This window comes from Anser anser (assembly GCF_964211835.1).
Source record: "Anser anser genome assembly, chromosome: 1".
Lineage (NCBI taxonomy): Eukaryota > Metazoa > Chordata > Aves > Anseriformes > Anatidae > Anser > Anser anser.
In genome coordinates, this window is record NC_139720.1 from 111,689,683 (window position 1) to 111,713,512 (window position 23,830).

A 23,830-nucleotide genomic window follows, 5' to 3' on the forward strand; every position below is an offset into this window, starting at 1 on the left:
GTTGCAAGTAGCCTTTAAATGATCCGGGAGCACAAGCAGAGTGCTGAGCTTTATCCATCCTCCCAGAGAGGGATTGCCCACATGTTCCCAATGGCACATGACTGTCCCTCTCTTACCGAGGAGCCATTTCTCCTCCACTGTGAGGGAAGGGGAGGAATAAGGGCACTCAGCCCAGCTTGCCACAGGGTGACAACTATAAAAGGTGCATAAGGGCTAGACATTTTTTAAGGTGGCTTTCTGTGTTTGAAAGCTTATAGGGAGGATGGAGGAGTGAGGTGCCTGCTCCTTCTCTTGGCACTTGTAGGACTGATATGTGCTCGGCGTTACACACTGTGGGTGAGCATCCTTATTTGCTGTATTCACAGCTACCTGCAAGAGCAGATGCAGTGCCCAGGGCTCAATGGGCAATTTGTGGAATTTGAGGTCTTTATATCTGCGGTTTTCATTATTCAGAGTCAGGCTGGAAACCCAGCTTTCCCCCAGACCTCAGCTTGTCTGAGCTGAAAGCTGCTACATGTGTAAGGTTGCCCCATGTTACCAGCTCCAAGGGGCTGGGCACATCGTGAATGGTTGGCCCAGGCATGGGTCTCATCTCCCAGGCTGTGCAACTGCTGTCAAAATCTAGAAATGCAAGGGTGAGCTTCGTGTTTTCACACTGATAGCTAGATAACGATTGTGCTAATGATAACAAAGCTTGAATTGGGGGAGGTTACAAGAGGCAAATGGGAATCAGAATGCATCAGCAGGAAAAAAATATGCATCTCTATCAATCGATTGAGTTGAAATAAAATTGCAGTTGTTTGACAGCTGTAAGTGATTTATCTTTAAATAGCAGCAGCTCTGATCCCTGAGAAATCGTGACTCCTGCAAACCTGGCAGAGAGTAATTAGGGGACAAGCTCAGCAGTCAATAAATGCCCCATGGGATTACATGTTCACAGCAGACCCACAAGATGCAGTCCTCTGATAAAGGATTCAAAAGGTAATAAGCTGATCCTCATTTGTTTTGCAGTAGCTTATCAATCATAATATTGGGCTGGGTCCTGTGCACACAACTTAAACAGTTGCTTACATATTTCCAATATTATTTCTTTTCCACTGAGCATGCCTTCCCACTTTCTCAAGAAAGTTGATGGATGTTAAATTACCCTTACTAAGACCACAGACTGGTGGTGGGTAGTGATATGGGAAAGATCACTTGACATTAAAACAAGGCCATTTCTGGAGTGAAACACATTAAAGCTATTCAACAGCATCAGTCTATATTGTATTTCTCTTTTATAAACAATGAGGATGTATGCCTGCTGCTGCCAAGACAGAGATCTGATGAGGATATTTGCTTTCCTAGTGGATAATCTCTAATCAGGCTTCCCTTGTACTGCATGCTGCCATGCAGGAAAATAAGCAGGAAAAAGTATTTGTTGGGATATGGTGAAAAGGTCACAGTAATCATATTTGCTACCATGTCGATATTTAAGATTGCCCTGTGCTCGTCCCCTCTCCCTCAGGACAAAATAACTTTCTCAGTCATGGCATGAATTTACAAGCAGCATCTGAAGCCAAGGAAAATGTTTCTAGTGACACAGGTTCTTTAAAAAGGTATTTTTTGTTTGTTTGTTTTATACAGAAAACGAGAAGAGCAGTATGGCTGTGAATGGACTGTTTGTGCCTGTATGTGGAGCTGGGACCTGTCTGTGAGTGGCATTCGAGCAGCCTAACCAGTGACCTGAAGATGTTTTTGAGGAGGGTGGAAAAGGTCACAGCTCCAAATGAGAAGAGCACTTGGCTGAATCCTTAAATACCACTGGGATTTAAACGGATCCCTAAGCCTCTTCCCCAGCTGCAATTTTAACTTGCTGAAATATCAAATATTCTGTTGAATCAAGGTGAGAGATGTGGTGGTCTCAAGCTCCTGTGCATGTGTCCTTCAGGTCCAGAGGTGGAGCCAGGACAAGATCACCACTGGCCTGAGTCAGGAGCAAACACTGAGAGCAGGTGTCCCTCAAATTCCTTCACTGTCTCGTGTTAATCCTTTCTGTAGTTTCTCAAAAGAAAGCCAATTAGTGATGGAGTAACAGGCCATGACAGTAGTGCCATAAGAAGGTCAAGAGAGGAAACAGAGCAAGGGGTTGGGTGAGTGGTCTGTAAGTGCTTGGAGGTTTGGGGGAGCCCACATCTCATCAGGTAGTTCACACCTCAAATCCACCCAGGCTTTGAGGAAAACTTATACTGGAGGAGACTTTATAACCCATCATAAACCTGCATTCCAGGAGATGGAAGGGAAGGGCACAGGCACACATAGTGATGTGTTGCTTCATGAAATCATGGCAGGCTAGTTAGCTCCTTTACTGTAACTATAGTTTGTTAAGCTGCCATCCGAGATTAACACAGAAACTTCCTGATACACTGACTCTTTCAAGCTACTAAAAAGGAAAAAAAGGAAATTAAAGGATTAAATATGCTCTATTTATTGTTTCCCCACTACCACATATTTCTTCACAGACAGCAAAGACAATCTCTCTTTTTTTTTTTCCCCACCATCTTTTTTAAGGGGTGGGCCACAAGTGGAAAAGATGAAATTTAAAAGCAACTAACCAAAATACTGTCTCTTGGTTTCAAGAAAACATGAGTGTTTTTTTTTTTTTTTTTTCAGATGGAAGTTGGAATTCTTTAACCTCAAGATCTAAGGCACAGAAGAGTGTTCCTTAAAAAAAAAAAAAAAAAAAGGCCTGATCATAAATCTGTTATCACTTTGAACCTATTCATTTAAAAATATCTTAGCTAAAGGCTGTGGATGGCAGAGTGATAGAGTTACTCAGACTGAAAAATAATAACTTGCTTTTCAATCATGTTATTAGGACATTACTGGTGGTCTGAAGAGCCTGCTTGTAACCTGAAGATGACATAAATAAAAGAAACTACCTTCAGAAGGATGAAGACACCTTATCATAAGATCCTCTGTGAGCTCTCAGGGCCAGGGGCTGTTTTTCTTAACTATTGCTTATCAACCCAACATGTTACTGCAGTAGGCAACAGACCAAGGTTCCCAAAAGCAAGAATTGATTTGAGAGTTTTCTACTGTTGTCACTGAAAAAGAGACTATTCTCCTTGCTTTCTCAGGGGCTGACTGCTCTGAACCCTCTGAGACAAACTCAGGGAGGACAGATACAGTCCAGGGGAAATGCTGGAAAACAACAATAATAATTCCTGTCTTCAGCAGAAGGAGAAGAATAATCTAAGGAGTTTGGGGCCAGGCAGCTTAACTCCAGGTGCCTGGCAAACACTGGCTTATACTTCATAAATAATTGGTTGGAAATGAGCAAGAGTTAATATGAATGTGTCAATCCTAAATCTTGTTAATCTGACGAATTTCCTTTAGCAGTCTAAGGGGCCCTGTGGGTGAGGGAAGGGCTTCTCCATCTCAGTTTTAATAAGCCTTTGATTCTGTCCTGTGTGACATTTTCATAAACAAGTAGGGCAATAGGCCAGATGACATATTCTGTCTGGTAGCCAGGAGTGCAAAACTGTCCTATTAACTGTCAGAGCCTCCCTGTCAAAATAGGAGGGGGATCTTCAGGCGTCTGTCCAGCATATCTGGGTCTTCTTTAAGGTTGGTCTTTAGTCAGTGTATTTGCTAAATCTGCAGGTACCACCAAGCTGGTTAAGGCAAAAAGCATGGCTGGGGACAAATTGATCTTGACAAACTGAAACAGTGGGGAAACTTTTTTTTTTTTTTTTTTTTTTTTAAAAAGTGCAATTGCAAATGGGCATGGCCCTATACTTGTGCTGAAATCATCACTGCCTGTATTGCAGAGGGCTCACTCGCTTTACCCAGTTCAAGCAAGGCAAACCTCATCACAAGGTGTGAGCAATGGTGCTGCCTTCAAGGAACATGAAAGAGTTTTTCTGCCCAGCTTCACACGGGTAAGACTTTAGGTGGAAGAGCACATCTAGTTTTGTGCATTCTGTTTTGAGAAGGATATGGACTAAGAGAGCATTGGGCAAAGCAATGGTAATAGTGTGAGTTTTAGAAAAACTGACCCCTGTGAAAAGGCTAAGTGAACAGAGGTGTCTTCTAGCCTATAGTAATAATATCAAAATGTATCACTTCTGAAGTAGGGCTTTAGTAAGAAATACCATTTTCTTTCAGATTGACCTTGCCATGCAAGATCACCAGGGGCTGCACAGGGCAATGGTGTGAGGCAAAAGTGGAAGAGGGATTTCTGCACTCAACAGTTTCCATGTTACTTTCTGCTTTTGCAGAGTAAATGGCCATGGATACAAGGCAAAAGTAATCAGTGGTAAGCAGTATGTTCCCTGGGGGAATACAAGAAGGACAATAAAACTTAACACTTTGCTGAAGCACCTGCGTAATGAACATCACCACAATTAGAAGCAAACACTGTTGACATGACTGGGGCTCACCCAGTCCCACATGCTGTGCAGAAAAGCAGTCAGTGGCTCCGGTCCTCTGGTTCCCCTTTTCCAGCCTTGCATTATGACTAGGGATGGTTGTAGTGTTGGGACCACCCTGGGCAGACCATACCCTTACTCAACCCAGCATTTGGATGGCAAGGTTCTGCTGCCCATCCACAAGGCACAAGGGGACCCATCCCCTACACCCACCCTCATCCCTTGCAGGGCATGTATGGGAGCACCTGAATTTCTCAGGTTTTCTTCTGCAGGCAGCCTCAGAGCTAAGCAGCTGGCACTAAAAAAAGCCCCAGGAGCAACAGAATTAATTGCAAGGAAAACATAATAAATATAAACGTACTTCACCTTACTCTAATATAGCACTGCTATATGGAGGAAGGATGGGGGAACCTGCTGCTAATGCATCAGTGCTCCTAAGACAGATTTTTTTCATTAAAAAAAAAAGAAAAAAAGACTTAATTTCTTCTTCGCAGCTAAAACGTTTTGCTGGTGCCCCAAGCTGCAAAAATGGCTTCAAGTCCTGAGCATTCACTGTATCTCTGTCAGATGTGTTATCTTTCTGGTCAAGGTTTGTTAGAAATTGGATATTGTGGGCTCTAATTTCTAAAGTGATTTTTATTTTGAAGTCAAGAATCAATTTATTGGTATTGGAGCTGGAAAATACAGCACCATGACAATCTCAGGGTTGCCTTCACCTGTTCACTGATAATTACCTTTGTGACTTTATTTTTGCCTTTTGAACATCTAGCACCCGGAGACACAGCATTACCAAATAATCTCATTTTAAAATAAATGAAAAAGGAAGAAGATAAGGGAAAAACAAGTTTGTCACAGATGAGAACCTGAAGAGTGTTCTTTACAACATCAGGTAAAAGTAAAAATAACTCACTGTATATACCTTAGTATTAAATACATTTTTGTACTCATTGTTTATGAGTTAATTGTATGAATTTTTATTTTGGTTGTCTAGACCCCAGTTTCTAAACAAGTGTGCTTAGTAGAACTGCAATCTTTTCTTCAAAAGAAATAAAAAGATTCCACTCCCAGATTATTGGAAAAAAGATCCCTGTCTCTTGTTTGTTTATTTATTTAGAAAGCACATACAGCGATGCATGGGGAGGGGAAGAGAGATGCAAAACAGGTGAGCATACAAATCCATCTCAGAAGAAATAGTGAGACACTTCCCAGGTGATTAGTAGTACATCAGTCTATGTGAGCATTTAAACTGTTGTACCTCTAGATTAAAAAAAAGAAACCACAGAGAATTTCTGAAGAACAAGGTAAATGTCTATATTTCAGAAATCCCACCACAATCAACTTGTAGGCAACAAAGTTTTTGTTCTGTTTTTGTTCCTGATTTTTCCTCCGAAGGGTCTCTCCTGCTCACGCTATGGTTTCTTTCCTCAGTGTCCTCCTCTGGTGACAAGTAAGGATACTTGTGAATGAAGACTTCCCCTTAGTTCTTGACCTTTTCTTTAACTTCTTCTGATGCTTGAGTGAAATGCCAAGCTCCTCCATTATAGCATTGAAAGAAAGACACTGGTGGAACATGAAAATTGCATTAGACACTTTTCATTGAAGACAGAGTTTGACCATACCCTCTAACCAAATTGTGGCTCTTAGAAACAAGGACCTCATCTCTTACAGGCAGGATCAGAAAGCTTCTCCAGTGAATTCTGCCAGCCTTTTTTAAGTCTCTAATGTATAGTAGGTGAAGTCTATAAGTCAGTTTTCTTGCCTAACTTGACTTCCACTGAAATTAATTTAACTTTGGTTTAGCTAAAGCTGATTACGAATGCTGCTGAAATTCTACACAGATGCCTTTGTGATATTTCGGTGGCTTCACATCATAAAACTTATCCTTTTTTTCAGCAGGTAAATTTCCTCCTGACCTTAAAAGCAAAAAGAGTTTCTTTTTAAAATCCTTAGCCACCCCTAGATTATGAATACTAAAGAAGAAAAACAAATATTTCCTTGTGGTTTAATTATTTTCTCTTCATGAAATTAATAAGCAATTCCAAAATACAGCACATTCCACAATACTTTTTCCTCTTTGGAAAGAATCTTTTTCAAATATTGTGTATCAGAGAAAGAAGAGAAATTACCACAAGAATGAGGTAGCTGAATAGTTTAGAAAGCAAAGAGAAATCTTTTTTTCTTTCCACTATTACAACATTAACAAAAACATTTTGGATAAATGGAAAAATCAGTTAAAATCTATTGCTGGGATAATTACTTGTAACACAAAAAGCACAAAGAATCTTTTAAGTGGAAGTATCTAGTAAGGCAAAAGATTGTTCCATGCAAATATGTATAAATAGATTATTTATACATAAAATGAAGTGATGGTAGCAGTGTGAAACAAAGCTATAGCCACCTTACCTCCACCACACTAAATAAATCCTCCTACAGGACCCTTTCTAGAACAGTAGAATTGCTCAGTTTTAACACAGCTGGCTAAAAAAACAGTTCAACAGTCCTTGTCAACAAATGAGAGCAACAGCACACAGACACGGTTCTTTGCATCGAATACAAATTCCCTTCTACGATGATACCAATGCAAGGAGAGTAGTGTTCAGTCCTTAACCACTAATAACTCAATGGTGATCTCAGCTATGCAGGCTGATTAAAAAAAAAAAAAAATGGAGAAGAGAGAGAAAAGGGTAAAAAATTGATATGTTATTGAAGAGGAGAAGATCCAGGCTTTCTACCATCCAGCTGAATTCCAGTGGAATATTTGCAAATGCAAAAGAGAGTATGAGGGTAACCTGGATAAAGGTTAGGTCATTTGTGTAAGGTAGCAAAGGGATTCCTGAGTAGTGAACTCCACACACTGTGCTTCTTCCTGTCAAGTAGAAACCCTCTGGGCGGAGTGTGTATCCTTGATTCTGCACATGAGACCAACACATCTGTGCATCAGTGTGTCTGTGGTTTAAATGTATATGATCATGCAGGCATCATCATGTCCATTTGTGGGATGAGCTGCATACAGACATATGCTTTTTCTTTGAGATGCTTAATTTTTGCTCATCTGACGTTCTTAAGTATACAAGAATCAAACTACTATAGATTCATGCCAGACCCAAAGTGTAAAAGGCATGGTCTGGGACACTGTGCTACTTTATTTATATATATATATTTCATATTAATATCTGGTAATAGACAGGACTTTACTGGTGCAATTATAATTTAAATAGCTCCTTTGGCAATGTAATATACGAATTCCAGTGTTACTGGAGTTAGAGTCAAGTGTCTGCTGCAGCCTCATGCCCTCTGGAAGCAGCAGGTGAATGAAGCAGGTATCATCCTAATACAGAATTATTTGTGTATTGCTTCAGGCTTTCTTTAGAGCATAGCACCACTTATTTCCAAACTAAAAAAAAGTATATGCTCTAACTAGATGATTTAGCATGTATAATTTATCTCTACTGTTTTAGTTTTAACTGAGCTTTCAACATCTAAATTACGAAGTGATTCCAGAACTCCATGGCAAATGAGGAAGGGACCATATTAATAATTTGTAGGATTGATCAGGCTTATTTTTCTTTTCCTGTTGTTCGTACCAAGTTGTATGCTGTGTATGTGCTGCTGCATTGTGCATGCAGGGATTGTTTCTGTAGAAGAAAGAGTACACTTTACTGCCTTGTTAATATGCCTATATTTGAATTTTCCAAATGGATTTGTATTATTCAGACTATGTAATGATCATAATGTCTTTTAATTTCATATCACCAAAATAGTCCCATGAAGATCATTTTACATTTGCACATAGATATTTGAAACATATAACTGACATTCTATATATGAAGTTTTTAACTTCTGAGGATATGAACTGTGAAGTGCTCAACTGGTTCCACTTTCAACTCTGCTTTGAAATTCTAAAAATTATTTTCGAGATACAAGCTTTTTAATAGAAATATTACTAGAAATAGTTCAATAGTTCAAGTTCATTTTTAGGACTAGGTCTGATGTTTAGATTGTGTCTCTAAGAATTGAACTTTTGCCTAAAGGTTCATTGGTACCAGCTGCACTTAAAACTGAATGTAAAAACATTACTACTCTTGTGTTTCCTGCAAACTGATCATGTTTATTCACCCAACAAAGTATGGAACTAGGTCATTTAAAAATCTGAAAGGCTCTGTCTGTTGAGACTCTCTCCTCTCCCGTCCTGACAGTACAAGTCCCCAGTGGGCCGATCCCACTGTCCAAAAGTAGTCCAAGAGTAGTCAAAACACATGCTCAACACATGTAGGAATGGGCTCAGCCATCCTACAGAAACAGCAGTCTGGGAGAGGGGAAGGAGGACAGTTTACAGTGACAGCTCCCTGAGTCTTACATCTTGTAGATCCTCTTCCTGGCTTCATAAAAGCACAAAAGCAGATTTACTTTTACTGTTATATTACACTTAGTTTTGAGGGACTTAAAACACCATTGATATGAGTTTTGTCAAGCTGAAGCAATGAATTAAAGATAGATTTAAGATCTTGTACTGATCTGTCAAAGATATTCCAAAGGTTATGGTCATAATTGCAAGTCTGATCAACTTTATGCGTATTCTTCTACCTGAAATCCTGCCACCTTTGAGTAAACCTGCTGGAGGTGGCAAAGAGAATTAAAAGCCTGGGATACACAGGGCCATTTAAAAGAGCAATCTGAGACAATACTTTGAACTTTCAGGGGTTTGGTTAATCGTTCAGAAGGGCAGTTATAACATGAGCTTTCTTTTGAGCCCTGGAAACATAGCTCAAAATCCTGTTTATCTCCAAGCTTGTTCATACAATCAGGAAACTGAACAGATGTTTGAAAACTGGGATTCCCCTGAACTCTTCAAGCAGCAGAGAACTGTGATACAGAGTGAGTACAAACTCAGCCAAAGTGCCTTAGGAGTGACTTGAACTTGAACTTGAACTTGAACTTGAGTGAATTGTGGACAAGATACACTATCTGTAGGGACTCCCAAGATGGCCCTCTGAATAACACTGTGTCTGCTGTACAATTGCAGTAGCCTTTAAAAAGGGGATGGTGACATTCAAATTTCATTTGAAAGGGTAATATATTGTTCTTTTAATCTCATATTCAGATAGCCAGACCAAAAGGGCTTCTTTAAAGAGCTGCTTTTTTTTTTTTTTTTTTAATACATGCTGTTAAGTCCACTTTAGAGAGCTCTCTGAGAATGAGGGTGAAGTAGGAACACAGCAATACATTTAAAAACAGAGTAATATGTTTAACATTATGCTTTTTGTCAGCTTGACTTTCTTATTCTAGCAGTGCCAAACTGCTGCAGCACATGGCTTGTGAGGGTTAAAGAAAATCCTTTAAAAACAGAATGAATTTGGGCCTCTTTGTGCTTTGAGACTCTTCCTTTTTGCCCTTTGGTCACTTTCAGCAGGATGTAGTAGCTTGTTCAAGAAGGTCTCAAATCTTTCCTTCCACTTCCATACAGAAGACTGTATTAAGTGTCAGGATAATTCTAAATTCATTATTTAAAGAATAACATAAAATAAGCTAGAAATGACTGAAAAAAGTTCTGTAGTTAGGCTTTATCAGTCTGCTGCTTATGTTGCGGGGCTACCGCTGGGGACAAAACTTTTCTATTGCTTTTTAACACCTTGTGGAAAAAACCAAAAACAAACAAAAAAAGCGAAACAAAATAGCCAAACAAACAAACAAAAAACAGCGTGCTGTGCTGGAGATCTGAAAACTATGGATGTCAGAGGATGTAGCCTAAATTTTATTTTGGGAGAGCACCTGACCAGCTCAGACACAGAGGAAGAAGAACAGGATTTTTCTCCTGCTGTGCCTTCCCCAGCATGAAACACCTATACCTGGGACACTGACATATGTCTTCTGCTGAAGGAAAAGTGATTTGCTTTTTCCTAGTGCACTGAAGAAAAAATATCCAAAATAGTTTCTCCTAGTGAGTAAACTGCTGTTGCAGCACATTAAGAATCTGTTTGAGTATTCTATCACTGATGGCTAATTGCATGAGGAGATCACTAAATGAAGGATTTTGAACTGTCAGAGTTCATTGAACAATGACTGTCAGAACAATATCACAATAATCCATGGATTAATTTAACTGTTCCTCAGTTACATAAACTGCTCATCAGTTTCCTGTTTACAAGAAAAAAATCAGTAAAGCTGCTTGCTGATATCAGAAACTGTCTTATGCAAACAGGGCTGCCCAGTGAAGGCACAGCTGGCCACAGTTGTGTTTGGAGGTGGGGTTACAGCCTGCAAATGGATGGGCTCAGGTTGGTGTTTGAAGAGGAGAGAGTATTTATAGACTTAACAACTGCACAAAAAATTATTTTTTGCAAGAACCTAGACAGGGATTTTTTTCCTTCTCCCCCTTCTCCCCCTTTGTTCCAAAAAAGCTAAAGATTTGAAGCTTCAAAGCTTTGATCCAAGAGAGATGGAACAAGGACATGAAACCATGGCAGTACTTTGAGGAAATATCAGTCCAGATGCGTAAATCATTACTGGTGTTCTTGTTCTAGCTCTGCGGTGCAGGTACATTACTAATCCACCCTGATCCTAGCTCTCTGAAATGGTGATCATACATCACACTGCCTTTGTTTCTCTTTCTTCTCCTGTCTCATCCTTTCTCCCTCCTCTCTCCCTGCATCTTTGTCTAATTGGATTGCAGACTGTGTGATGAGGGCAGCAACTGGCACTAAATAAAGGTAGGCACATTGATCCCAGCCAAATCAACCTGGCAATGGACTGGGACTCGCTTATTCATGGCCTCTTTGCTTTCAAAGGTTGGTGGCTTCTATGTGTCAAAGCGTGTGCTGTTTTTTTTTGTTGTTGTTGTTTGTTTGTTTGTTTATTTTTTTTGGAGATCTGGGCAAACACCAACCATGTGAAGTTTAACAAAAGCAAGTGCCGGGTCCTGCACCTGGGACGGGGCAACCCTGGCTATACATACAGAACGGGTGATGAGACACTGGGGAGCAGCCTCACAGAGAGGGATCTGGGGGTTGTGCTTGACAGCAAGTTGAATATGAGTCAGCAGTGTGCCCTGGCAGCCAGGAGGGCCAACCGTGTCCTGGGGTGCATCAAGCACAGCATTGTTATTCGGATGAGGGAAGTGATTGTCCCGCTCTACTCTGCGCTGGTGCGGCCTCACCTCGAGCACTGTGTGCAGCTCTGGGCACCACAGCACAAAAAGGACATTAAACTGTTGGAGAGTGTCCAGAGGAGGGCGACGAAGATGGTGAAGGGCCTAGAGGGGAAGACATATGAGGAGCGGCTGAAGTCACTGGGCCTGTTCAGCCTGAAGAAGAGGAGGCTGAGCGGGGACCTCATCGCGGCTTACAGCTTCCTCACGAGGGGGAGTGGAGAGGCAGGTGACCTATTCTCCGTTATCACCAGTGACAGGACCCATGGGAACGGTGTCAGGCTGAGGCAGGGGAAGTTTAGGCTGGACATCAGGAAGAGGTTCTTCACCAAAAGGGTGGTTGCACACTGGAACAGGCTCCCCAGGGAAGTAGTCACTGCACCAAGCCTGTCTGAATTTAAGAAGAGATTGGACTGTGCACTTAGTCACATGCTCTAAACTTTTGGGCAGACCTGTGCGGTACCAAGAGTTGGACTTGATGATCCTTATGGGTCCCTTCCAACTTGGGATATTCTATGATTCTATGATTCTATGGTTTTCTTTTCAGATATTATTTTGAATAGTCTGGGAGCTCTGAGCAAATTGCAGCAATAGCAAAATAAAAAATACTATAAAACAACATATGGGTATATGTTTATAGCCATTTTTCTCCCCATATATTTCTGGTTTAAGCTTTCCTTGTACTGCAGTGCCAGAGCTGATGGAGTCTGCTGTGGCTCATCCATCACAGGCAGAGCTGTTAACTCAGTGTTGACACATAGCCTGGAGAGGATCTGGTCTGACCATCAGGTCCTGGGAGCAGTTGCAAGGTTGCAAATGAGGAAGATGCAATGGTAACAATCTGTGTTTGTAAAAGGAGTACTGTTTTGTGGCCAGATTTCAAAGTTTAACAGCTGTAGATGCTGAGTTTTTTAAGGCTTCATCACTTTTCAAAACTTATTACGTCTTTGCCCACAGGTGCCATGCACTTCACAGGAGATGCCATGGGCTGTGGCTTCACTGAACTTCACTGTTAACGTGAAGGCACCTAACTTTTTCTAGAGCCATGGCAAACCTTGTAAAAGCTGTATTTACAAGTGTAGATTTATTAGTTCCCAGATGGCATGCCTCCTCTTCACCACTTCAACTGCTGGTGTAACTGCTAAGGAGCAAGTCAGGCTTTTTAATAACTTTATGGTAGTTAGATATGAAGCCCTATTTGGGAAAGGAGGAGTTGCTTTGTAGTGCCCACCAGCAAGCTGAAGTCTGTGAGGTTGCCTGTGGGGACACCTACATGGGGAAAATGATCACTTTTACTAACAATGTGACTATTTCCTTGACAGGTGTGAAAATATTTACCCAAAAAGTGACAGAAAGTTTCAGAATTCTGCATTCATTTAAACAGTGATTAGAAAAATAGTAGAAACTGCAACACCAAGGAGTTTTTGTGCAGAGCAATGATGAAGATAAGCCCATTAGTAATTTTCCTTCCTGAGAATTCAGAACGGGTTTAAATTAGTTTTAAGCTTCTTCAACTGGGAAACTGCAGACATGAGTGCATTTTTTTTTTTTAAATCAGGGATAAGGAAGATCTAATTCAGGTCTTCAATTCTAGGAAGGTTCATTTTATGAAGAGCCAAAGTTTTCAAGGCTCTATTCAAACAAGTTAAAATTCCAGATTGAGCAAGACAAATTCTTGCAGCATCTGGAGTAGAACATAAATACTCATGTACACAGATGAACACTGGCAGAGAAGAGGTGGTATAGCCTAGCCATGAGCATCTTCATCAAAAACCAAACAATCAAAAAAAAAACAACCTTGAGCCTACTGCCACTATAAATAGTGCTGACTAAAAATTGTAAAATGAATGGGAGGAAAACACAGGTCACTGTATGCACCGGCTTTTCTTGGGAGCCAGGTGCAAGATTCAAGAGGAGAGCAGAGCTTTGCTGGAGCACTTTGGTGATTGAGCATGAAGGCATCCACTCAAACAAGTTTTCTAATTGCAGCAGAGCCCAGAAATGGCCCCTCAATAAAACAGATCATTAAGTTGTTTGACAAGGAGGAACTGCAGTGTGCAAGAAAACATAAAGTAGGTGTGAGGGGTAGAAAATGAATTCATGAAACTAGAGGTAAGCCAGGATTTAATGAAATTCAGATAAAACGTAATTGAGTTTTGAAAATGTGGTTGTTTGCCATGGTTCATGACATCCTACGAGCTGGCATTTCTCTATATTTTGTGTATCTATCCCAAATTGTTGTCATATACTTTTCTGTGGCAAAAACAGATCCAGTTTCCAGCAGATCTCCTCCTGCTGGGACAGCCCCCACACAAGCGGAGGACTGGAGGAAATCAAATTGATATCCTTCCAGGATATAGTAAAACATCCAGTACCAGCTTCCTATAAAACAGCTTCCTTCTCTGTTTCAATATGCAAAACAATGCCAAGCTATACAGTTCAATATAAATTGTTATCATGATTTTTACTGGCAGTTATGTCATAAAGGACTTCCCTATGTCACAAAGCCTTACAACAATGAACATCACGAATTGCTCAAGCCAAGTCAACAGTTATGCTATGAAAGGTATATGCTAGAAGTGCCTGAGGGTGCTTTTGCTGAATATGTTCTTAAATGTTAATGGTTACATGGCATAAAATTTAACTGATAGATATGATCTTGTGCTATGATAGTTACTAGGAGGTTTTGTCTAATGAATTTTAAATGGATGAATTAAAATTCATTAAATATTGACACTGGAAAAAATATATGCCAACTAAAAATCTCCGGCTGTTTATAATAGGGGTTCAGGAAGTTAATGGAGCCTGCAGGTTATTTTCTGAGGTTTATAGAGAAGTGTCTGTCCCACTTGCTGAACGCTTCAGCACAGACCAAGGAAAACATTTCTCCATGCTTTCAGTAATGAGACTGTCATGAGTTTACTCAAGTTCTGTTGAAAATGAAAGAGAGGTAAATAATTTTTCTTACCTGAAAAAGGCAAATTACCCCATGAAATGACAAGATGACAATTGTCATATTTCTTAAAAACTGCTACAGTCTGTTGCTCTCACCCTTCTTTGTAGGTGTAATTATTTTCTGTGATATGCATTTAAACTGCCCAAATTTCCAGGACTTTCACAATTTGCATTAGATAAGCTTATCTCCTGCTGAAGTGAGAGGCACTTTGAAGACATTAACTACGTGTTGGTGAGTACAACCTTTGTCATTATGTGCACTGTTTAAGTTTAATGTTTTCATTGGACACACCTTTTTTCTTTCCTGACTATACAGTGTGAATTGAGGGCTGAGTTCGAATCCCTCGTTCCTCTCGGATTAACTTGCCACAGTCTAACTCCGTAGATAAGGTGGTGCCAGAGGTGGAGTTGGACGGATGGGTTTGCTTACACTGTAGTCCGTAAAAGAAACAAAAGGCCTTGCATGCAAGAAAAAAAAAATGGAGAAAATGAATAAATGAAAGAAGTAAAATTAAAAACAGACATGAGAATGAGATTCAAAACTGTTTAAATCAAAAGAGATTCTATTTATGGAAACAGAAAAGTCATAGATTGTATGCAACTCATGCTGTGGATTAGCTTAGTGATAACATACACTGTATAGAATTTTCCATATAAGCTTCTTATATCAGCAGAATAAAAATAAGACAGAGTGAGAGAAATCAAAAAGTAACACTGAAATTCACAGTATTCTCCTCCTGTTCCCCAGGATAAATCTGTGAAAGTCATATGATGTTGTCATGTTAACTCACTTGAAGATTTTTGTTATTGTAATCAGTGACACATTGCTGTGAAACAGTAGTAGAGTTCCACCATATACAGAAACTGTACATGTACTCATGTATCCATGAACATTTTTTTATTCACCCAACAAATTGCTAATTAAATTAACAGTCCAGCATGATGTAAAGCTTTAGGTCTATTTTAATTATGACTTCAGGTATACGTTGCCTTTTCCAGACTCCTCAAGATTTTCTAAAGTATTCTGCACTATATTAATACTTCTACTAAACATTTTAACTGCAATAGTTCTCCAAAACTTATTTGAATAATAAAAAAGTTCCGTGGTCTTGAATCAAATTAAGATCTCAATATATTCTTTACACATTTTGTGGTAAAACTGTTCTATAGAGCTAATGTGTTAATCAGAAAGCTACAATGTGTGCAAAAAGCATCCATCATCTCTATCTGATTTACTTCAAAACAGGAACACCTTGATTACTAAGGCCTGAAGAATTGCCCCACGTGCTGCTTCTGCTGTTCATTATATGGTGCCATTGCCTTTGGTGAGGGCTTACTCAGGTGCACACAGAGAAGTCTGCACAGTCAGGAGCTTCCTTCTTCTGCAGCATACTGTGAAGACCAAGTCCACTGACACTGGCATTAGGTCCCACGGACCCTCAGTCTGTGTCAGTTGGAAAGTGAAGATGCCTGGTAGGATTCAGCTCACTTTTTTCCAGCTGTCTGAACAGCAGGCATGTAAACTTAGCTTTGTGTGACCCCATAGCGGCAGCAAGGAGCTAGAGGCATGGCTGCACAGTGCTTCATTCCACCCAGAACCTGATGTCTGCAAGTGAGGCACTGTCCTCTCAAGGCCCTCAGCCCTGGCTGCTTGATGTGACTCCGGTGTCAATCCCTCTCATGGCCCAGCATCAAAACAATGTAAATCGCATCTCTGAGACTGAGTTCAAAGTGTTCTCCTTCTCATCCCTGCTGCCTTCGTTAAGGTTACTTTTCTTGACAGATATTTCTGGCTTTTATATTATCATCCTTGTAGGACTACACCTTGGATGGAGAGGATGAACTGCCCACTGAAAAGGTCATGCCTTTCCCATCTGAGTGGAAACTGAGCTTAACAACTCATTTAGAAGTAGATGACTGATAACTAGAAACCTGAAGTTAGGGGATATGAACCCACCTCTTGGTGACTGCCACAGGGGCCACCAAGCCTGCAGAGCAATGTGACCCTCATCCCTATGATATGTCGAGTTGAAATGAACAGGATATTAACGTCTTTAGCAGTTGAGCCAAACAGGACTAAAATAGGGTCTAGGACATGGCCAGCAGCATACCAGGACCAGGGAAGGCAGCCAGAGGGAAAGGGTTAGCAGAATAGACTGTGAGTGACTGCCCATGTCTTGTTTCTTTTACAGTGTTTGGTGGCCCAGAAAATGGGTGTTTACATATTATTTTAATGATTGATTCTGTTTCCCAAACTGCTGTAATATTCAAAGCACAATTTATACACAACACTTTCTTTGTTTTCCCTCTGACCTTTCAAATTGCTTGTTACACTTCAGTGGAGCTATATCCAGAATTTCTTTGGCTCCATAATCTTACCTTGCTGTGGCATCCATCACCTTTCAGCAGGTTTCCCTGCTCTGAAGTGTATGCACAGAGTGTGTAAACCTCTGGCTGTGAAAGAAATGCTTTCTAGAGCAAGAGAAAAATTACACTGGGGATTTGGAAGTACATTCCTGTTGTTACTCAAAGGGCTGATGCTAATGCTAAAAAATAAAAAAATAACATAAAATAAATAAAAAAATCCACTTGCATTTTATTCCTTTCTAAGGTAATTTATACTTGAAATCTTAAAGATCATGCAGAAACTGCTTGATAAATTAATTGCTCTTGTTCTACATTGCCATACTAAGCAGCACTATTTGGACTACGGATGAGGTACTTCCCTATTCTTATTAATAAATTATTTGTCTTTAGTGCTAGAAACACATGGTGAGAGTTCAGCAATACAAGAACTGCACTCCCGCAAAGAGACTCATAATGCAGTCACCTCCACATCTGCAAACCCCAGCCTCCCAGGAACATAAGCAAACTGGAAAAGGATGACTCACCTGCTCAATATCACTGTTTTTCCTTGATTTATATATAAATTCACCAATGGCTACGAACACTGAAAGAACAAGCCCTGCAGCGAGCACTATGAAGATGCCCCCAATATTCTCCACCCCGAGAGCACTGGCTTCTTTGCTGTCCTCCTCAGGGCAGCCATTGCCTCGCCACCACTTTTCTTTCATCATGTGGAGCTTCCCCTCCTCCTGGAGCTGGAGGATGGCAATGGTGATCTTGTCCCTGTAAGGAGACCCTGCAAGGTAAGAGCAAGACCCGTCAGTGCTGGTTGTAGCAAAGGGAGGAAGGCAGGGAGGAAGCATGTTGCTGCTATCTATCTGCAGAAAAACAGCTTCCTTATCACAAGACCAATTATTCCAGCTAGAAGGTCTTGGTTTCTCTTCAGCTGGAAGGGGAAAGAGAACTATGTGTTGGTATCTGCCCTAGGAAAACAGAAGGCTCCTTTGGTGTGGTTGTTTGTTTGGGAATTCATGATAATTTCTAGGGTCTCCTGCTGAGGTTTATTCAAGCCTTGGCAGTGGGTTTTCTTGCTAAATAATCCCTCTATATCATGTTTGAATATTGCTTTGAGCATCCTTTGAGACTTTCCACTTTGTATCTCTTCTATTTACTTCAACATCTGTTTATTTTTCCTACTGCATGTAAAATGAGTAGCTGCCTAAGAAAACACACCATCAGTCACATATATTCTCTTCTCATTTATACCTGCATATGCCCACAACTCCAATTCAGCTTATAAGAACACAAGCTGGCCTAGCCTTTTATTTCTGTGACTTGCAACAATATTGGCATTGAAAGCTGAAAATAGCAACTATTTAATGCTTTTTATTTTCAGGCCAACAGCTTGCTAAATGATGCATCTTCAGGCTCAACAGCATTAATGGCTCTGTACAGTATCTGGCAAATGGCAGGGTCACATTGGGTAGTTCAATCTGTTTAGGTTTGCTTCTCATGCGCTGTTCTGGCTGTCCACCTTCCAAAATCTCTGTTGCCTGTGATTCATTTCAGCCAGAAGCTCTTTCAGATGCACAAGTCTGTAGCCCCAAAGGGGGAAAACGGGAGAGATTTTCCCTTCAGCCTGCTTTTGCAGCAGAGCATAGTTAAGGGGAAATTGCTACCAATTAACTTTTTCCATGCTGCCAGTAGCTGAAGTTATCAACAATGATAGCAGCAATCCTTTATTAATTATAATAGATAAGCAAAAGTTGGTTTTCACATTGTGAGGAAGACTTTTGTTTACGGGACGAGGATATTATGATAGCAAGCAGGAGAGGGTTACAAGAAAGGCAGTTTGGTTCTAAATATATATGTATATATGTATATATGTATATATATATACACACACATGCACCCAAACCCTGCCATGCTGTATTCACTGAAATTGGAATGTTTTAGTGTCTGGGCTGAAATACAGGCAATGTGGCCAATCTCTCATCCATGTACCTAACTGCCATCCACCCTTTCCTCTCCTTTAGCACATTAGTGAGACTATTCCTTGTAGCTGCAATTTCACAGGTGCATATTAAAGCCATTGCAATTCTTGATCTGATCAAGATAAACAAACTTTAAGGCAGAAGGCTTGCCAGGGTTTCAGCGGTAGCAGGTTGCATGTAGGTGTGGACATTTGTGGAAAGTGTGGAAAATCTCACGAGGCACCACTTTTGTGTCTTCATGCATCTAAATAGCCTTGGAAATTTGGCCTCAGCTTCACCTTTCCTACACTGTTGTGCAGGACACTATTAACACTAATTGTACCATGAATGCAAGTCTCTGTCTCTCTTTCCATTTCCTCTAGCCCGCAGCATTGTCTGAGGAGCGTCAGTGTGAAAAACATGGCAGCTCCTCAGTTGTTGCGCCAACACTCAGCTATTTTTCAGTGTATCCTACTGCCAACAATAGGACATGCTGTGACCACAGATGCCAAGAGACATGTGTCAGATTATACAACGTCCATCTGGGAAGCCAGCACTCAGCAGCCACTGCTTTGGGTAGCCAGCTTTGAAAGGAAAATATACTGGCTGTAAGAATGGATGACTTCTATGCATGCTATTAAAGAACCAAAAATAAGCACAACAGAAAATGAAACTGAAACACCTTCAAAAATGTCTAACACAGAGAAGTGAATTATTACCACTGAAAACAGGAACGCCTCCCAGAAGGAAAAGCAGAATTGTTTCTACCTTAGAAGTGGTTTGTTGCCCTGATGGCTGGAGTTTGTTATATTGTAGGACTCATCTATTTTCCCTCGACTGAAAGGACAGAGCTGTTAGGCAAAGTGAAGCATCCTGAGTCACAGCACAGGATTTGTGGGGATGTTCATTCTTCCTTGTGATGTTTTTGTTGCCAGCAGGATTATCACAATTCATCCTGAGGGTAACAGGTACATCTATATTTCTATGCGTGCTTTTAAAGTTTGTCAAGTGTGCCTGAAGTGCTGGATTGGTGGTGTTTTATCAGTGAGCACTAAAACTGCACACAAATCCATCTCAACACCTCTTTGAATATTCAGTACATCATTTATGGCCACTGAGCTATTAACAACCTACCTCTCAGGCCAAGAAATACATCCATCTACTTTCTTAGCAGGCTCCCAAGTAACTGGTAATAGCTTTCGTGTCAGAATTACTTGCATCAGCACTTGGAGTGATGCTGGAAGTAATACCTATCCTGATACCTAAAACAGCATTGCTTTCTTCAGCCAGATTCCTCCCAGGGTGACATTTTGCACAGCTTTTGTTTAGAGGTGCCTCTGTTACAGCCGTGCTTCCAGGCTCACCATCAACCATCGCTGCAGATTTTCCATCAGTAATGTTCTTAGCCAAGGATCTAAAGAAAACCCTCGTCCCTGTGACCCATGTGCTCAGTAATAAACACAAATAGAGATGTTTGTTGATACACCTGAATCCTGATCATCCTACCTCAGCAAAATGGAGAAGGAAGACAGAATATATCTGTATTTTTTTTTTTTTCACTTGCAGAGGTTGCTCTGATAAATAAGGTGAAATTCCCTGTGGATTCATAGACGAATTGTTTCCTTGGGAACCAAGTGTTGATGGTATTCAGCTCATTCACTGGAAATTTTGGAGTGTAAGGCGTACTTTGGCTGCTGCAAACTATAGCCACGTGGTTGCATATTCTCCTGAAGGAACGAATGCAGACTCAGACTTGCTGAAACTTTGGTGTTAAGGATCACAGACAAGTCTTGTTTTCCATACAGCTTCATGCTATGGGAGAATAACAGGCTTTGGGGTCTATGTGAATATTAGAAAGGTCTCCACGGCTTCATTTGTCTATGAAATTAACTTCTTGAAATTTTAAAATGCCTGATGATACCGCATTATTGCTTGGAGGTTTGTTTTTTTTTGATTTTTTGCTGGTTTTCCTTAAGAAAAAAAAATTAAGGCACATTTATCATACAAGAAACATCTTATAAATATATTTCACAGCTGTATTTCCAATGGATGCACTCTCTCTTAGGATTACCATCTGTTCCAATTATTCTGTCATTGTTCTTGGTTTCAAGTGTGGCAGCTTTATATCTGCAATGAAACTCTTGCCATGCATTTGTCTTTATTTGGGGATATTTTAGCTTTTGTACTATTTTCCTCAGGGAGAAAGGCTGTTCTCACACAGACAGCGTGGAAGAATATACTTAAAATATTATCTGTATGATAATCTGAGGTGCCCAGCAGCATAAGGAACCACATTTCAAAGTGCAGTGTTTTTCCTCTCTTATTTATATCTGATCTGCCAAGCAACTGATGGACCAAATACTTCACCTGTTATACCTGTATAACATAGTAAATTCTCCTGAAGCCAATAGAATTGCATAGCTATTAGCAGAGTGTGGCATGGTAAATGTATATAGGAGCAGTATGGAGAGGTATATCATAGAAGAAAAAGATCCGTCTGCATAGTACCAGTTATTCACAAGAACCTAGAGTAAAATAAAAACAAAAACAATACAAAACAATCTAAAACCAAACCAAAACAAACAAAACAAAATACAAACCTGACACTTTCTAATTCTCTACAGTTGGAAAATTCTTGAAAAGGACACTGGATATGCTAGAAAAGGTCTGCTGGAAAGAGTTCCCAGAGACTGAGAATCTCTGCTTAGTTTGAAACACTGAAGTCCCTGGTGCAGATGCAGAACTTTTCAATTGCTTTTCATTGTACTCATATATTGATTCACAAAACGGAACAGAACTCAGTCTCCCATCACGTAGCTTTCTTGCAGATGCGTATGTTGGATGTAACATTTATTATGCCCACTACCATTTTCCCAGAGACACTACCTGACTCCTCAAAGTAAGATGAAATTCGGTAGAACAACTTGGACCTCGAGCAGCACAGGAACACCCTGTTTGTAACACTTGGGATGCTCCATAAGGCAAGCAGGCTACTTAACTTTGCTCTGCAGTTGTAGCCTGCACTGCTATGTTCTCTCCTGCCTGCGGAGTCTGCTTGCAGACAAGTGGAGGCAAGAGGAGGTATTTTGCCTTAAAGGAAGCTCCTGGGGCCTCTTTTGCTGAGAAAATTTTCTAAGGTACTAGGGCATAATTCAGATGGCCATCAATGCGTTTGAATAGGACATTGCTGGGTGTGTTCCACAGCACCTGTGCTGGAAAGCATCTTACCAATAGGGGTTCCCACGCCGTAGCCTTTCGAGTCGATAAGCCCCCCAATCTGGGTGAGGTTGCAGTTTCTCTGGGTCACGTACTCGATGCTGGTTGACTCCATCAGCAGCGCGTAGTCCGTTGTGAGCACACGCTGGATTCCCTCGTCGTTGTTCTTCACCAGCGCTGTCTGCTGCCTGCTGCTCATGAACGCCCACATCTTCTCATACGTGGATATCTTGGATTTCTAAGGAGGGAAAACGAGGACATAGAATCATATCAGCATCCAGATTACACTTGTAAAATTTTCCTCTGCCTTTTGTTGTGAATGATGCCAATAGCTTATCTTGAATGAAAGGGAATTTGTAGAATGGTTTTCCTTCCCGCAGCCTTTTTCTCTTGCTGTGTTTTATGCTGAGAAATCTTTTTTTTTTTTTTTTTTGCGCTTCCTTTGCAGTGCCAGGAACTTCATTACTGGCACAACTGTGAAGTGCTTTGAAGTTTTTTGGGCTAATGCTGTTACATGGATTACAGCAAATGACTACACAGAGCCCAGCTAAATTAGTGCAGCTGGATACTGTTGCACTCAGAAGCAGTGTTTCTGCCTGTCAGGGCAAATGCACTGTTCCAAAAGCCTGATGATGAATAAAGTACTGCCTCTTCTGTATTGATATCATTTGCCTAGAAATCATGTACTTCAAGGATAAAGCCTGAGAAAAAAACCCAAAGCGACTTCTGAGTAAACTTCTGCTTTCAGCTTCCCACTGCAATCAGCCTTAAGGACCTAATCCTTCTCCCACTGAAGTTTAGGAGGATTTTTACCACTGGCCTCAGTAGGAGCATACACGTGGCCTGTGTCAATACCCAGCTGGAGAGGGAAGAGGGAGGCCAGCAGCCCCAGCCACCTCCACTTAGTGCTGTGCATCCCTTTCCCCACTCCTCTCCCTGTGCTATGGGAGCACCCTGCAGGGAAGGACTGTTGAAGGGGATGGAAAGACAAACTGAACCTGCTTAGGGACTTCTCAGGGGTGCTGTGCCTGCTGCCCTCAAGATGTGCTATCTACAACCCAAAAACCTTCAAGCTAGTGCTAACACAATTAAGCCTCCCTCTTCCCCTGTATGCTGTCCAAAACCTCTGAGCACACAATGCCACTTTTGGATGAAATACCATGTTAGGCCTACGGGCAGTTGGACCATCAGACACTGTTTGTCTCAAGATGGCATAGTCAACCATTGCTGAACTACACTGTGCCACAACCTAGCATGAGCCAGCCACCCACAAAACAACTTTGAGATGTACATACAAGCCCCTATACACTTATGCTCTCCCAGTGCTAGGGGAGCATATCCTCCCCTCCTTCATGGGCCCTATCTGTGGTTTGTAGCCATCAGAGCTGATTTTAGGCTCAAAATGTGGAGACCCTAAGTGCTCATTACAGACAGGTGTCTGGGGGATTCCTGTGAGAAGCTGATTTTCTGGTTCTCTGAGCTTTAAATGTTAACTCGCTTTTCCTGTGAATTCAATACCTGTGAATTTCACCTAAATTTCACCCAAGTTTGTTAAGCCACTGGATACCACTACACTTTGAATATAGTTAAGTGGCCCTTTACAAGAAGAAGCCATTTGTACTGCTCAGCTGGGAACACTTTTTGAAATTGATGATACATTTATGCAGTAGATTGAATCCAATATTGAATTTACTGGAAAGATGTATTCCTTATTCAGATGAGTTTGAAAAAAAGATCTCAGCTTCTCAACTTACTGACTTGCTTTTTTTTTTTTTTTCAGGACA

At 40.8% G+C, this 23,830-nt stretch overlaps 1 protein-coding gene and 1 long non-coding RNA gene across 6 annotated transcripts in view; one reads left to right on the forward strand and one right to left on the reverse strand.

Annotated features, from left to right (window-relative positions):
* Positions 1–684: 684 nt before the first annotated feature.
* LOC310879910 lies at positions 685–4,139 on the forward strand. The gene is made up of 3 exons (XR_014571225.1): positions 685–981; positions 1,627–1,885; positions 2,653–4,139. It is a non-coding gene; the product is annotated as an uncharacterized lncRNA (long non-coding RNA).
* Positions 4,140–5,484: 1,345 nt separating this feature from the next.
* Positions 5,485–23,830, reverse strand: part of GRIK1 (glutamate ionotropic receptor kainate type subunit 1) — a 161,438-nt gene continuing 143,092 nt past the window's right edge. For 2 of the 5 annotated variants that reach the window (XM_083794778.1, XM_083794776.1), the window contains 4 exons: positions 22,059–22,284; positions 17,403–17,653; positions 14,804–14,969; positions 5,836–5,972 (listed from right to left, as the gene is read on the reverse strand). In XM_083794778.1, coding sequence (XP_083650904.1) covers positions 14,820–14,969; positions 17,403–17,653; positions 22,059–22,284 — 627 coding nt within the window. In that variant the 3' untranslated portion in view covers positions 5,836–5,972; positions 14,804–14,819. Of the gene's footprint in view, positions 5,973–14,803; positions 14,970–17,402; positions 17,654–22,058; positions 22,285–23,830 lie in introns of those variants that run through there. The other 3 variants (XM_083794777.1, XM_083794775.1, XR_014571144.1) reach the window with 2 other exon arrangements.